The sequence below is a fragment of the Danio rerio genome, chromosome 16 (assembly GCF_049306965.1).
Source record: "Danio rerio strain Tuebingen ecotype United States chromosome 16, GRCz12tu, whole genome shotgun sequence".
NCBI classification, from domain to species: domain Eukaryota; kingdom Metazoa; phylum Chordata; class Actinopteri; order Cypriniformes; family Danionidae; genus Danio; species Danio rerio.
The window spans coordinates 23,607,965-23,622,401 of NC_133191.1; the positions used below are offsets into that span (position 1 = coordinate 23,607,965).

Genomic DNA, 14,437 nt, shown 5'->3' on the forward strand with positions numbered 1-14,437 from the left:
TTTCTGACAGTCTGTAGTGATAACTAGCGATTCGCGAATAAATTTGTTTTTAACCAGATCTAAGTGAACCGGTCAAACCAGTTCATTAGATTGAACAGAGCTGCCGTGAAACGGTTTGCATCTTCTGTAAGTACTTAATTACTTACTTTTAAACATGCCGGATACCCCATCTGACTCAAAATAAACTAAATATCCTGAGTTATCCAGTTACTAGAACAGAACACTGACTCTCTCGTTGAGTGTGTGAGTCAACCTAGAGTAACTTTTATTCCACTATATATTTTTAACTTAAATAATATTACCTATTTTTAAAAGACATGCGTTAATTTACTCATTACTTTAAAAAAGTAATATTATTATGTAACGGTTGTTACTTATAATATGTTATACTTATAATATATGTTACCCCCAACACTGTGTCATCATCGCAAGGATAAAATAAATGAGTTATTAGAAATTAGTTATTAAAACTAATATGTTTAGAAATGTGTTAAAAAAATTATCTTCATTAAACAAAATTTAATTGGGAAAAAATATTAAAGAATTAGAATTTAAAAGGAGGGTTAATAATTTTTACCTCAACCATATGTAAATACATTTAGAACTATTAACTTATATTAACTTACTATTCAAAGACACTTCCAACCAGCGTAAAAAAGTGTTTTTAAACTAAATAATCTATTCAGCTTTTTACAAATCAAATAGAAAAAAGGGGAAAAAAGTTTTTTTTTATTTAATTTTTTTTATCCAGGATGCAAATGTCGGATGTCGTTCACTAAGCAAACACTTTCAAAAAGACACAAGCCTAGTGATTTTGTGATAATGACCATCTGAACAAAGTATAACTGCTTGTACGTTGTGTTTCTTACCGTATGCGTGGCCGTTGATGGAGCACTTGTTGAAGGTCATGATGTTTTGGGTGAGTGTTCCTGTCTTGTCACTGAAGATGTACTCCACCTGTCCCAGCTCTTCATTCAGTGTGGTGGTCCGGGCCTCTGCTGCCGTGTTACTGCGACTGCAGAACATCCGCCGGTCCCAATTAATGAAGTAACTGTGACCCAGACGAATCACCTCCACACTAACACATTTACACAAAAAGAAAGAGAAATGTATATGTAACCTGATCTCCAGCAGAAACATTCAAAATGACCATTAAAAGAACCCCTTTCTGCTTTCTTTCCAAGACTGCATTTATGTGAATAAAAATAGTGAAAAAAGCAAGAAAAAAGTCAAATTGTAAAATATTATAATTTAAAACAACCGTTTTCCTGTGTATTGAATATTAATTTAATGTAAAATGTATTCAGAGCTGAACTTTCAGTATCATTACTCCAGTCTTCAATGTCACATGATCCTTCAGAAATCCTTATAATATTACTGTTACCTACTGTTCAAGAAACATTTACAATTAGTATCAGTGTTTAAATTTGTTGGCCTTCTTTTTTTTTTTTTTTTTTTTGAAAACTTCAATATAGTATCATTCAAAAGTACCAAATGTATTTAATTTTATTCATCAAGGACACATTAAATTGTTTAATGGTCAAATTAAAGGCATTTTATAGTGTCAATAACAGAGTTACGCTGTTATTTTGAACATTCATCAAATAATCCTTAAAACTGTTTCTACAAATCAATAAAATGTTCAACATTGATCATTTAAAAACACATTATTATATTATATAATTGAGTCCCAATAATAACTGATCATGTAACACTGAAGCCTGAAGGAATGATGCAATGAATTAAAATTTGAAGGAATAAATGTTTTAAATAATATTCAATAACAAACATTTTTAGCATAATAGTATTTCACAATTGAACAGTTTTTTTTTTTTTTTTTTATAACAAATGATCAAATAAATGTAGTCTCGGTGAGCAGGGGTGTGTTTCCCAAACAACGACATAGCTTGTGGCTGAACTATCATAGTACGATGCATCGTTTGGGAAAAGAACGATGTAGTGAGTAGTGTTTCACAAAATCATAAGTTACTCTGTCGCAGATCCATCATTTGAACCACTCTAGTAATAATGTAAAACATCCATAATGATGCTCTAAACAGGGTGGAGTAACTACTTCTTTAAAGAAAACCCCCCCAAAAAATTTGCGCAAATTATATTATTTTACACGCACAGACATTTTAAAAAAATTATATTAGTTCTGTTAAAAACATGTACTCATCTTTCCTTTAATTAATCTAAATATATATGTAAACGACACATATAAGACCTGTATATGTTTCATTTACAAAAATTATTGAGAATATTCCATATAAAATCACTAAGCTAACAGGTATTCTAATTTCATATATAAACCATATAAATCGTTCATGGTTATAAGGCCTAATTTACAGTAGGCTATTTATTAACAAATTAAAATAAAAAAACCTTACTTATTATTATTATTATAATATATTTTATTATTATTATTAATTATAATTAATATTTATATTAATAATAATAATAATAATAATAATAATAATAATAATAATTATTATTATTATTATTATTATTATTATATTATTATTATTGTTATTATTATTAATAATAATGATAATAATAATAACAATAATAATAATAATAATAATAACAATAACAATAATAATAATAATAATAATAATAATAATAATAATAATAATAATAATAATAATAATTATTATTATTATTATAATTATAATAATAGTTTTATTATTATTATTAATTTAGTTGCTGTTGTTGTTGTTGTTGTTGTTGTTGTTGTTATTATTATTATTATTATTATTATTATTATTATTATTATTAAGTAGGATATTGTTTTTTATTTATTTTTACAATTTGACACATTCAAATCACCACAGAAATGTTCTAACCAACAGGCCCATGTCATACAGATACATTTCTTAATAAATAACCTACTATAAATTAAAAGCATTAACGTATGCTATGTATATATATATATATATATATATATATATATATATATATATATATATATATATATATATATATATATATATATATATATATATATATATGAATTTGGGGATGCATTTGTCAATTTAAAGATCACTTAAACTGAAGTGTAAAAATACTTTGAAAGCAAATTACACCTAAGAGAGATGACTTTAATGTTTTTTAAATCATTCCAAGCTTTAATGTTAGAATGTTCTAAATGAATAGGGCATAGAAGGGATAACTGGTAATAGAACACAGCCATGAACTATGCTTCTATCTACAGCTCTAGAGGTGTAGCTGCAGGTGTACAAGTTTGTGATGCAGTTTGCGAATGTTCATTGGAACAACGGATTTGGAAAACACAAATCAGTGAACTATGTTTGTAATGATGAAACTTGCAACTTTAGTTGACTAACTATGGTTTTTGGAAACACACCCCAGAATAGGCTAAAGCAGAGTCCCTTAAAGAACATACTAATTCTGAACTTTTGACTGGTAATGTACACAAAAAACACACATGGATCCACAGGTTATTTAGTGCACATTTAAAAACAGAAAATAGCACAGCAGCCTGCATGAGGATTAAAAGAAGTATCTGACAATGTTAATTCATAAAGACTTCATAAACCAGTGTGCATGTGCTGTGCCATGATGCTGCAGTTATTTCTGTCTGACTTTTAGGAGAGTTACATTGACTGGACAGCGTTAAAGGTCATTTACAGGGCCAGTGCAAAAGGGCTTGGTTCAGGATTTTAGTGGTGTTATAGATGGACTGTGTTATATGGGAAACTGTGGTTATAGCAGAGAAAGAAAAAAAGGAAAGTCTACCACAGGGTTTAACTCTTACCTGTTGGAGAAAGTCTGAGGAAATATAAAAAACAACAAAATAAATAAAAATAATATAAACTGAATAACAAATAAAAGATGTTTCAAGCATAAAATTAACTGAAGCTGATACTTAAAAAAATGCATCTAAATCAAAGAAGATACATTTTAAGATTTGAAAAGCCATTTTTACATAAATGTAATACATTTTTGGATTTTTGTAGAAAGTAATACAGCAACAGAGAAATAAAATAGCAACCGAGCTAAATGAAAAGTAGATTGTACTAATGCTACACAATCACCTTCTTTTAAAGTTGACAACTTGGAATTCTGTTCAGAGCTGTTTGGGTCTTCAGATTTGAAATTGTGCATTTCTATGCCTTTTTATATCTTCAATTAATCTGCAGCATTCAGGGCATTTTCGTATAAGTTGGAATATTATACTGCAAAATAGCGTGTGTTACAGTTAACTACTAAATCCTTTTTTATTATTATACTTTTTTGGGGATTATTGTTATACTGTTATATTTATTATACTAAGACATTTATGTAAAAAAAAAAAATATATATATATATTTTTATCAGCTTCAGTTTTATATTTTCCAGTTACTTATTTAATGCTAAACAGTCCTTGAAGGTTCAAGACACAGATTTGTGTGCTGAGCATCAGTTAAGACAACGATAGCACCTGTCACCTTTAATTGTGGGGGAAACTGAATAATTTTAAGCTTTTTTTAGCTAATTTCATCTTCCGTTGCACATTTGCCTGTCCGGTGAGGACGTGCCCATTTCTCATTATTATTCATAGCTTTCTTATTCTCTGAGAATACCCTGCGTCTTAATTATTCATGAGAGCAAGTGTTTTCTGAAGGCAAGGCAGACCTGCCAAGCTGTGAGAACCAGACTGGGTGAGACAACGTCTGCGCACAGCATGGGTCATATGTGTTTGTTTCCATGATCCACAGGGTTGTTTGCATGTTTTTCCCTGCGATGCTGTCAAAGCTGATGGTTTGCAGCAAGCATTTTTGTTGGTAGAGATGTACGAGAATTGAAGATTGATGAACTTTGTCTTTTATCGGTTGAGTTTGTTACCATTCAGTAACATCGCCTATATCCGTGCTACTGTGTTCGCCTATGTTTAAAAATCTTTCAGATTACTGGCAGGACTAATAGTTGGAAAAGACAGAGGGATTGAGGATTGCATTTCTCATTTATAGTGTTTTAATAAACATGATTATCTTTATAATGAAATAACAAAATGTGGTTATGTGTACATGAAATTACAAATAACAAATGTAGCAGGACATTTTATTAATTAATGTTTTTTCTTTGCATTTTAACATTGTAAACTATAAAATCATGCATCTCAAGGTTTAGGTCAGTTGTTTGCTCAGCTCTTTTCCTCTACTCTTCTGAGGTAGACTTGAACCAAACGAGAGGGGTTTCATGGCTCTTTAAACTCATATTTATAAATTATTTAACTGCCATTTCTGAAGTATTTCAGTAAACAAAAAGGATTTTTAGTGATAATAAGGCAGACACAACAATATTAATAGATTACAATTAAATAATTGATTATATAAGTAAATTAAGAATAATACCCTGCAAATTATAATAACTACAATAAACATTTTTGACTAATTCAATTGACCAAACTTTTCATTGTTGTGCTTACCTCACAGACAATTACAAAATAAACACAATTATACCAAATTGTACAAAATAACTCACAAACCTTATACATTTTAAAATATTATAGTAATATTACTATTATAGTATTATTTAGATTGAGCTTCTGATAATCTAAATGTTTTGAGGGTTGCACTTTCCTTCAATAATGTTTTTTTTAATTTTTTTTAACACTCCACATGTTGCTCTCTGTTTCTCACCTGACATAGAGCGAAATTGGCACCACTGTGTTGAGGATGATGACGTAGGACCAGAAAGACAGGAATGCGGAGAACAGGAAGTTGTCCACTGGAGGATCCCAGGGTAAAAAACTTTGGAACAAAGCACCAACTTCCTTCTCCCAAACTGCATTTCCTATGGCCAAGATCACTCCCATACAAACCAGGAACCCAAAAATCTGATGACGTAAATGTAAACTGGATTAATTTCAAATCTTCAAATGTGTGCCTATTTATTTTCAGTCAAAAATTACTTATTACTCACCCACAACACCAGTGTATTCATCAGTCTGTCTATACTTGTTCGCTTGAACTTTGTCCGTCCGCTGTTTTGCATTAGTTTGGTGTCAGGACCTGAGGTCAATCAAAAAATAATAGGTTAAATTGTAACTGCCACAGACATATTGAGGTCTCCCAATCCACCCCTTCATTTTCTCAGTTTATCTGGTACAGTCCAAAAAAAAAAAAAAAATGAAGCATTTAGTTCTGCTTAAATTATTGTTCACATTGTCATTTATTCCCCAAAAATATGTTTCAAAATAACATCTGTCACCAAGAATAATTCTATTTGCTGAAACACAGAGAAAGTTGTGGCCAAATTAAGACTCAAAATCACCCTAAAGTGGATAAAAGCATCCCCAACAGCACACAAAGGTCAAATCCACTGTGCACAGTCAAATGTTTTCCTATGTAAATATTGTGTCTCTTGTTTTCTACAGCATCTTGCGTATGAACATCCAAAAACAGCTCTGACAGTAATGTAAACCAGATCACACTGACTGTGCTCTTTAAAAACAAAAGTAATATTTTTTTTACCTTTAACATATGAAGAAAATGGATATTACAGACAAGAAAGTGAAGGGAGCAGAGCAAGAGTAGAAAGATTGACAAAGGACCTCAAGCTGGGAATCTGACTTGGATCTCCCTGAGCATCTAAGTGCTATATGCTGATGCACTAGCCACTAGGCCATAGGTCTCAAACTCAATTCTTGAAGGGCCGCAGATCTGCACAGTTTTGTTCCATTCCTAATCAAACACAGCTGTTTTAAACTAATCAAGGTGTTCAAGACTACTAGAGAATATTAGGCTGGTGTGAGTTGGAGGTGGTTAAAGCTAAACTACTCAGAGCTGTGGCCCTCCAGGAATTGAGTTAGAGACCATTGGGCTATTGGCGCCGACCTGACTCTGCTCTTTAATGTTAAATCAAATCAAAGAAGGCAGTGCTGTTTTATTCATGGATGCCAAAACAAGTATTACTTTGAATGTTTTCGTTTTTATCAATGAAAAAGTTTTAGACTGCCATTTTGTTATTTCTCACAGGAAACTCCCGAAAATTGTATGACCAAACATTGTTATCTGAATAATCACATCAATATATTTTTATATTTTTTTTATATTTACATTTTTTCAAGTCCAGTTGCCAGGTTTTCTATGAAACACATCCTACTCACACAACTGTACATCATGCAAAAACCTGGCAACCTACAACCCAGTTGAACTGCTGATCTCTGAGGATCAAAGTCAAATATATAAAACGTCTATATACAGTGAGCTCAATAAATATTTGATCACTCTGTAATTTTTAAAGATCTTCTACTTAGACATTATAGAGGGGTCTAGAATTTTCAGCATAGATGCATTTCCACTGTGAGAGAATCTTAAAATAAAAATCCAGAAATCACATTGTACGATTTTGTTAACAATTTATATGTAAATGAGTGTGTCAAATAAGTATTTAATCACTTGAGACAAAAATGTTTAATATTTGGAGAGGTCAAACGGTTCCTGTAGTTCAGGTTTGCACACAATGCAAAAGGGATTTTGGCCTACTCCTCCACAGATCTTCTCTAGATCTGTCAAATTTCGAGGCTGTCATGAGCAATACAGAGTTTCAGGTCCCAAAGATTTTCTATTGGATTAAGATCTGGAGACCAGCTTGGCCACTTCAGAACCTTGATATGCTTCTTATGGAGCCACTCTTTAATTTTATTGGCTCTGTGCTTAAAGCCATTGTCATGTTGGAAGACCCAGCCACGACCCATCTTTAATGCTCTGACAGAGGGAAGGAGGTTTTTGCCCAATATCTCACAATACATGGCCCTGTTGATCCTCTCCCTAATACAGTGAGGTCATCCAGTCCACTGTGCAGAAAAACACCCCCGGAGCATGATACTTCCAGTTTTATGCTTCACTATAGGTATTGTATTATTGGGATGATACTCATCATTATTTTTCCTCCAAACACAGCGAATGGAGTTAAAACCAAAAATATCTACTTTGGTCTAATCTGACCACAGGACTTTCTCCCATGACTCCTCTGGATCATCCAGACGGTCCCTGGCAAACTTCAGACAGGTCTGGACATGGGCTTACTTAAGCAGGAGAACCTTCATTTGATGCATGATTTTAAAATGACATCTTAGTGTATCACCGATAATAGCCTTGGAAACAGAGGTCCCAGCTCTCTTCATGGCATTAACTAGCTCCTCCAGTGTAGTTCTGGGCTGATTCTTGACCATTTTAGCATCATTGATAACCCACTAGGACATATCTTCTGAGGGGCCATCATTGACAGTCATCTTTAACCTCCTTTATTTTCTGACAATTGCTCCAACAGTTGTTTTTTCACCAAGCTGCTTGGCAATTATCCCCTTGAAGGGCTACGATTTTGTCTCTTGTGTCTTTTGACAGCTCTTTGGTTTTGCCCATGTTGCTACTCAGAATCAAGAGCAGAATGTAGCTGGACTATCTAAAAGCAAAATAACAGGTCTTTGAGGGTCAGAAATCTGGCTTAAAAGCAAGTGATTCATTTACAAATAAATTGTTAAAAATATTATACAACATGATTTTAGGATTTTTATTATTAGATTCCGTCTCTACAGTGGAAATGCACCTATACTGAAAATCACAGCCTGATACTTATTGACCCTACTGTATATACAAATATATATTAACAACAGTTGAATGGAGGCATATCAATAATGCAAACTTCCTTTGCAAAGTATCACACTGATTTTAGTATTGGAAATGATAGTCAGCACATTAAACCACAACAGAACCATCTCACACACACATTATGTGAAGAGACAATATTCAGCATATTACACACATTCTCACTTTTATGTGTATTTCATAATTCAAATATTAGTTTAATTAAATTTTGACTCCTTTGAATAAAATGACCAAAAAAAGGTTCAAAATAATTTTGTCCCCCTCAAATGTTCAAAATGCTTGTGGGGTAAAATTCATTTAAACAAGTGCACACACTGACCAGCGAATATGACAAGGCCGTAGCAGCTCTCAGTGTTGCGCAGCACACAGCCACGGAGCAGCATGTTCTGGTTACTGAGCGGGTATTTACACTCTCTCCAGTACAGCGTCCCGCAGAAACGGTCCAGCTTGTTGTTGGGAGGCTCACACACCACTTCTCCTGAAGAGGAAAAATGAGGTCACATGTAAAAAAAATATCAAAAGACTGACATTTCTTTGAATATGCATTATTCAGCATCTTGGGCCTTTGTACAGTTAGTGAGATTTGGAATTTTTTATAGTTGTTAAAAACAGGAAGTGGTCTGTGCTGACACAAGTATGATGGTATATGTTCATTTGTTGGTGTGAGTGTGTGTGGCAGTGTTAAAGAAATGTTGCAGAGAAACTGTCCACCACATTTACTGCATTAAACATGTCGACTCGGTATATGGTTTTCCTCTCTCTCTCTGTTGCATTCTGCATTGGCATAGCACAGCATTGAATTTAGCCATTCAAATAAAACATTTATGAATAAAAAATATACATATTAATCAGTTTATTTTATTACTTATTATAGTAATTTCTCAAATGGTGCAGTAAAGTTATGCATTCATTTGATTATAAATGTTATAAGTTTATTTTATTTTAAGTATCAGGGTGGCAATTTATTAAGTGAAGGTTCAGTGATACGATGCATTTCATTTAATATATATTACTATGTTTACATGGACATCAGTAATTGAATTATGTGCATTCATCTGAATGAGACAATAATATGATTAAAGTGTTTACATAAGTTGCTTTCTGAATATACCTTTCATGATGCTGTTTTACATGTTACAGCACATAATTCGATTAACATCATTGCGTCACCGCTTAATCCACATTTCCTCCAGAGTTTTCTGTAATTTAGGGTGTTTCATTTGTAATTTGTCAACTTTACCTGCAGTTTGGCACTTTCACTTTCATTCAGGAACATTTCATGCATACTCCCATGACTAACAAGATATTTTACGTGAGCATGAACTGCTGGAAGAGTGTAGTTTTAATGGAATTTGATACCACATGCCATATGGGGAAAAAACCTCTGCATTTCACAATGTGTTTGTCTGTGGTCCTTTACTGACTCGGTGGGTGCAGAGAATAGTGTCAAACTGCTGTATGTATATAAAATATCCAGTCGCAAAATGCGGCGAAAATCCTACACGAGGGTAATAGTTTGATTGTGTTTATAACTCTGGACTGCACTTCAATAATGCAACTAAAATTGGCATACTCCACACCTTTTAATTTGATTAGTTTACTTCGATTATGACCTCAATCGGATTAAATTTATCAAAAATTGTTGATTACATGGTAGACTTTTAATCATAATACTGTCTTAATGGCATTGAAATTGGATTATTGGTGTCTATGTAAACGTACTCAATGTTTTTTTTTCGCATTGTAATGGCAGCAGTTTATGTAAATGAAGGTGCCGTGAAGCTCTGCATTATTTGATTATAATTGTATTTTGTTTTATTATGGTACATTTCATCAAATGGTTTAATGCTATACATTCATTCATTCATTCATTCATTCATTTTCCTTAAAAAATGTCTTTAGTCTCTGCTTAGTCTCTACTTCTGAGGTCCTCACAGCAGAATGAATTGTCAACTATTCCAGCCACAACACAGTACTGGTAAACCTCCATACACACTGATTCACATACAAACACTCATGCACTATTCAACTCATACAGCATGTCTTTAGACTGTGGGGGAAACCGGAGCACCCGGAGGAAAACCACGCAAACACGGGGAGAGTATACAAACTTTACACAAAAATGCTAACTGGCCAGGACTCGAACCAGTGACCTTCTTGCTGTGAGGCAACAGTGTTAACCATTGAGCCACCATGCCGCCAATAATACTATTGAGTCAGTTTGAATATTCCAGTTCACAAAAGTATGTTGCATTATTCACAGTCAACCCTGAACCATTAAGCATGTGTCGTTTTGGCTTTATGCTGTTATCTGATTTGAATTTGTGCTAAAATAGAGAACAGATGTAGTGAATATAAATACACACAGTGCTATCAAAACCCTAAAATATACCATTTCTATTCTTAATATTTCAGGTGATTCTGCAAAATTTTAAATGTACTGTACACACATTCTCTAATTCACCAGTTCACCCAAGCTCTCATCTCTCTCTTATTTATACCAACCATCACACTGCAAAAAATGCTTTTCTTGCTTAGATTTTTTGTCTTGTTTCTAGTCTAAATATCTAAAATTTCTTATATCAAGAGGCATTTTTTAGACAAGCAAAACATATTGTCTTGTTTTGACAAATAATATGCCAATAATAAATGAGTTTTTTCCTTAAAACAAGCAAAATAATCTGCCAATGGGGTAAGCAAAATAATCTTGTTTTTTCTTTTGACGTAAGATTATTTTGCTTACCCCATTGGCAGATTATTTTGCTTGTTTTAAGGAAAACTCACTTATTATTGGCATATTATTTCTCAAAACAAGAAAATATGTTTTTCTTGTCTAGAAAATTCTTCTTGATTTAGGAATTTTCAGATATTTAGACTAGAAACAAGACAAAAAAATCTAAGAAAGAAAAGCATTTTTTGCAGTGCATTCACATTTAACTGGAGTGTATTTAATATACAACATCACATACCATCAAACTGGGCCAGATTATTGGGATCTCCCAGCTCTGAGGTAACAGACAGAGACTGACGCACCTTCATGTTCGTCTCTCTGAAATATAAACACATTAAAAAAGTATGTTTTGCACTAAGCAGTACTGGGAATATGAGAATATTATAAAGACATATCTCATCCCAAAAAGAACAATTCTGTCATTTTTACTGTCCCTCCATGTGTTCTAAACCAGCTTGAGTTTCTTTCTTGTGTTGGATGTAAATAAAAAAAATCTGAAGAATGTTTCTGGTAGCCATTGACTTTAATAAAATATTTTTTCTTATACAATGAGGACCAACTTTTTGGTTTTCAAAGTTCTTCAAAATATATTTGTTTTCTAAATAAATACTATAATACAGATTTGGAGCACGTGAATACATGATGACAAAATTTGCTAGTTTGGGGAAAACTTTATCCCTTTACAGCAAACAATATTTAAGTAATAAACAAAGTCATACCCATCCAGCTCTGCAGTTTCAATGTAACAGAGGCCATGAGGTTCACTGCTGGACAACAGGAGCAGGTCAGCCTTAAATTAAACAAAAAATAATTACTAGACATCAAAATAAGCTTTTTTCATGCTTCAGTTAGTTTGTGAGGTGATCATTTCTAATTTTCATTTAGTTAATATGAACATAACTTTTATGTTTGATTTTTTTTTTGTTGGCTTAGTCCCTTTATTAATTCGAGGTCGCCACAACAGAATGAACCACCAACTTATCCAGCACAGGTTTTTACGCAGTGGATGCCCTTCCAGCCGCAACCCATCTCTGGAAAACATCCATACACACTCATACGCCACGGACAATTTAGCTTACCCAATTCACCTGTACTGCATGTCTTTGGACAGTGGGGGAAACCAGAGCATCCTGAGGAAACCCATGTAAAGTAGGGAGAACATGCAACCTCCACACAGAAACGCCAACTGACCCAGCAGAGGCTCGAACCAGTGACCTTCTTGCTGTAAGGGCGACAGCACTACATACTGTGCCCCTGCATCACCAACTATTATAATATATTATTAAATTAACACGTCAAAAGTACATTTATCACTTTAATGAGACATCTACACTGGTGTTTATACTCAGAGACAGAGTTACATAAACAGCGAGTCAGAGATACTGGATCAATATTACAGTGCAGCTTTCAAGAGCAAATGGATCAGACACTGTGAGTCTGCATAAATGACCCTGGATTAAAAACGTCCAGGACTGCTGAGCTGGACAACTGTCTTTTTATTTTATTACACCATGTTTAATTCATTAATTAACATCATGGAGGAAGAAAGAGGAAAACTCACTGCAACAAACTGATTGTTCTCCAGTTTGATGATGTCACCCACTCTGACATTCATCCATTTCTCCTTCTGAAGACTGAAAAGGTAGAAAAGTGCTATTTTATTGCCATATTTATAAAATAATAAGATAAAAACATTATATGTATATAAATTATCCTAAATAATAACCTTTAAATGAAGTCCCCATTTAGTTAAAAGAAAAATAATGACTATCAGACTATCATGATTTACAGTAGACACATACTAAAATGTCATTCAGTGTAAGGTATTTAGAATACAAAACACATGTGATGGCCACATTGAAATAGTTGTTTCAAACTGCTGTTTTACCCATTATAATCTATTATAAATTCAGATAATAGACATCAGAATATGTATCTTGTTGCATTTTACATAACTATGTGTTACACTGAATGATGATGGAACACTTTCACTCATATGTTGACATTTTTACAAAAGCTACCTGAAAGATTACAAATAACACGTAGATCACTTGTACAATCATAATTATTCTGCACTGCATTTTTACAGTATAAACTTTGTATTAACTGTGAAATGTGTAAATATAAAAACAATTTATAAACAGCATGCTTATCTAGCATTGTGAAAATATATTTTTATATGCATTGCTATTTGGATAATACAACAATTAATTAATATTTTCAAAGAATAAATGTTCAGGACATTCACTATGCACAAAAGATCATCGCACATTAATGTTTTTTACATAGCAGATGTTTTTCTTGTTAACACTATGTAAAAGGAAGTGTGTAAACTGAAATATGACTCACATGCCACCGATGAGGACCTGAGATTGACGGTTATTCACCTGGTTGTCACTCTTGTGACGAAACTGTTAAAGAAACAGATGTGTGTGTGTGAAATGTGTGTGTATATCTGACTGATTCTTTCTGTGGTACTTGTGGTGTGTTTGGTGATTTCAATGTTACAGTACAGTCTGTTTAAGTACTGGACAATAATAAATGATTTAAAAACACTAAAGTAATTACTATAAATTATTCCAGGATTTGTTTTCATATGAATTTGGAAGTGAGTTTGGAAGTTACAGTATGTGTGCACAGTGTATGATGGAGACTCACATAGTCATCGGTGGCATCTTTAACTGCAGTGATGCTCAGCACCAGCACTAAAGGCACAATGGTGGTGAACCAGGACAATGAGGAAATCTGTGGAATCAACTGGAACAAAATATACACACGGTTACCTTTAAGTCTTTTAAAATGTAATGCATCAACTAGAATTGGTATTGGTATCAGCCAATCACATGGCAGCAACTCAGTGCATTTGGGCATGTAGACATGGTCAAGATGATCTGCTGCTGTTCAAACTGAGCATCAGAATGTGGAAGAAAGGTGATTTAAGTAACTTTAAATGTGGCATGTTGTTGGTGCCAGGCTGGATTGAGTATTTCAGAAACTGCTGATCTACTGGAATTTTCACGCACAACCATCTCTAGGGTTTACAGAGAATGGTCAGAAAAAGAGAAAATACCCAGTGAGCTTTGTTGATGCC

At 33.1% G+C, this 14,437-nt stretch overlaps 2 protein-coding genes across 4 annotated transcripts in view; one reads left to right on the forward strand and one right to left on the reverse strand.

The window, feature by feature from the left end:
* LOC141378084 (uncharacterized) overlaps window positions 1-4,306 on the forward strand; it is a 361,025-nt gene extending 356,719 nt beyond the window's left edge. Inside the window, exon 3 of the mRNA XM_073925486.1 lies at window positions 3,339-4,306. The gene's annotated coding sequence lies outside the window, so the exon portion shown is untranslated. The remainder of the gene's footprint in view (window positions 1-3,338) is intronic.
* The window catches only part of atp8b2 (ATPase phospholipid transporting 8B2), a 90,148-nt gene that overhangs the window by 39,629 nt on the left and 36,082 nt on the right, over window positions 1-14,437 (reverse strand). For 2 of the 3 annotated variants that reach the window (XM_021466905.3, XM_021466904.2), the window contains 9 exons: window positions 14,005-14,103; window positions 13,696-13,757; window positions 12,908-12,980; window positions 12,066-12,136; window positions 11,585-11,664; window positions 8,935-9,093; window positions 5,929-6,017; window positions 5,646-5,842; window positions 870-1,078 (listed from right to left, as the gene is read on the reverse strand). In XM_021466905.3, the coding sequence (XP_021322580.1) occupies window positions 870-1,078; window positions 5,646-5,842; window positions 5,929-6,017; window positions 8,935-9,093; window positions 11,585-11,664; window positions 12,066-12,136; window positions 12,908-12,980; window positions 13,696-13,757; window positions 14,005-14,103 (1,039 nt within the window). Of the gene's footprint in view, window positions 1-869; window positions 1,079-5,645; window positions 5,843-5,928; window positions 6,018-8,934; window positions 9,094-11,584; window positions 11,665-12,065; window positions 12,137-12,907; window positions 12,981-13,695; window positions 13,758-14,004; window positions 14,353-14,437 lie in introns of all 3 variants that reach the window. The other variant, XM_073925465.1, reaches the window with a different exon arrangement.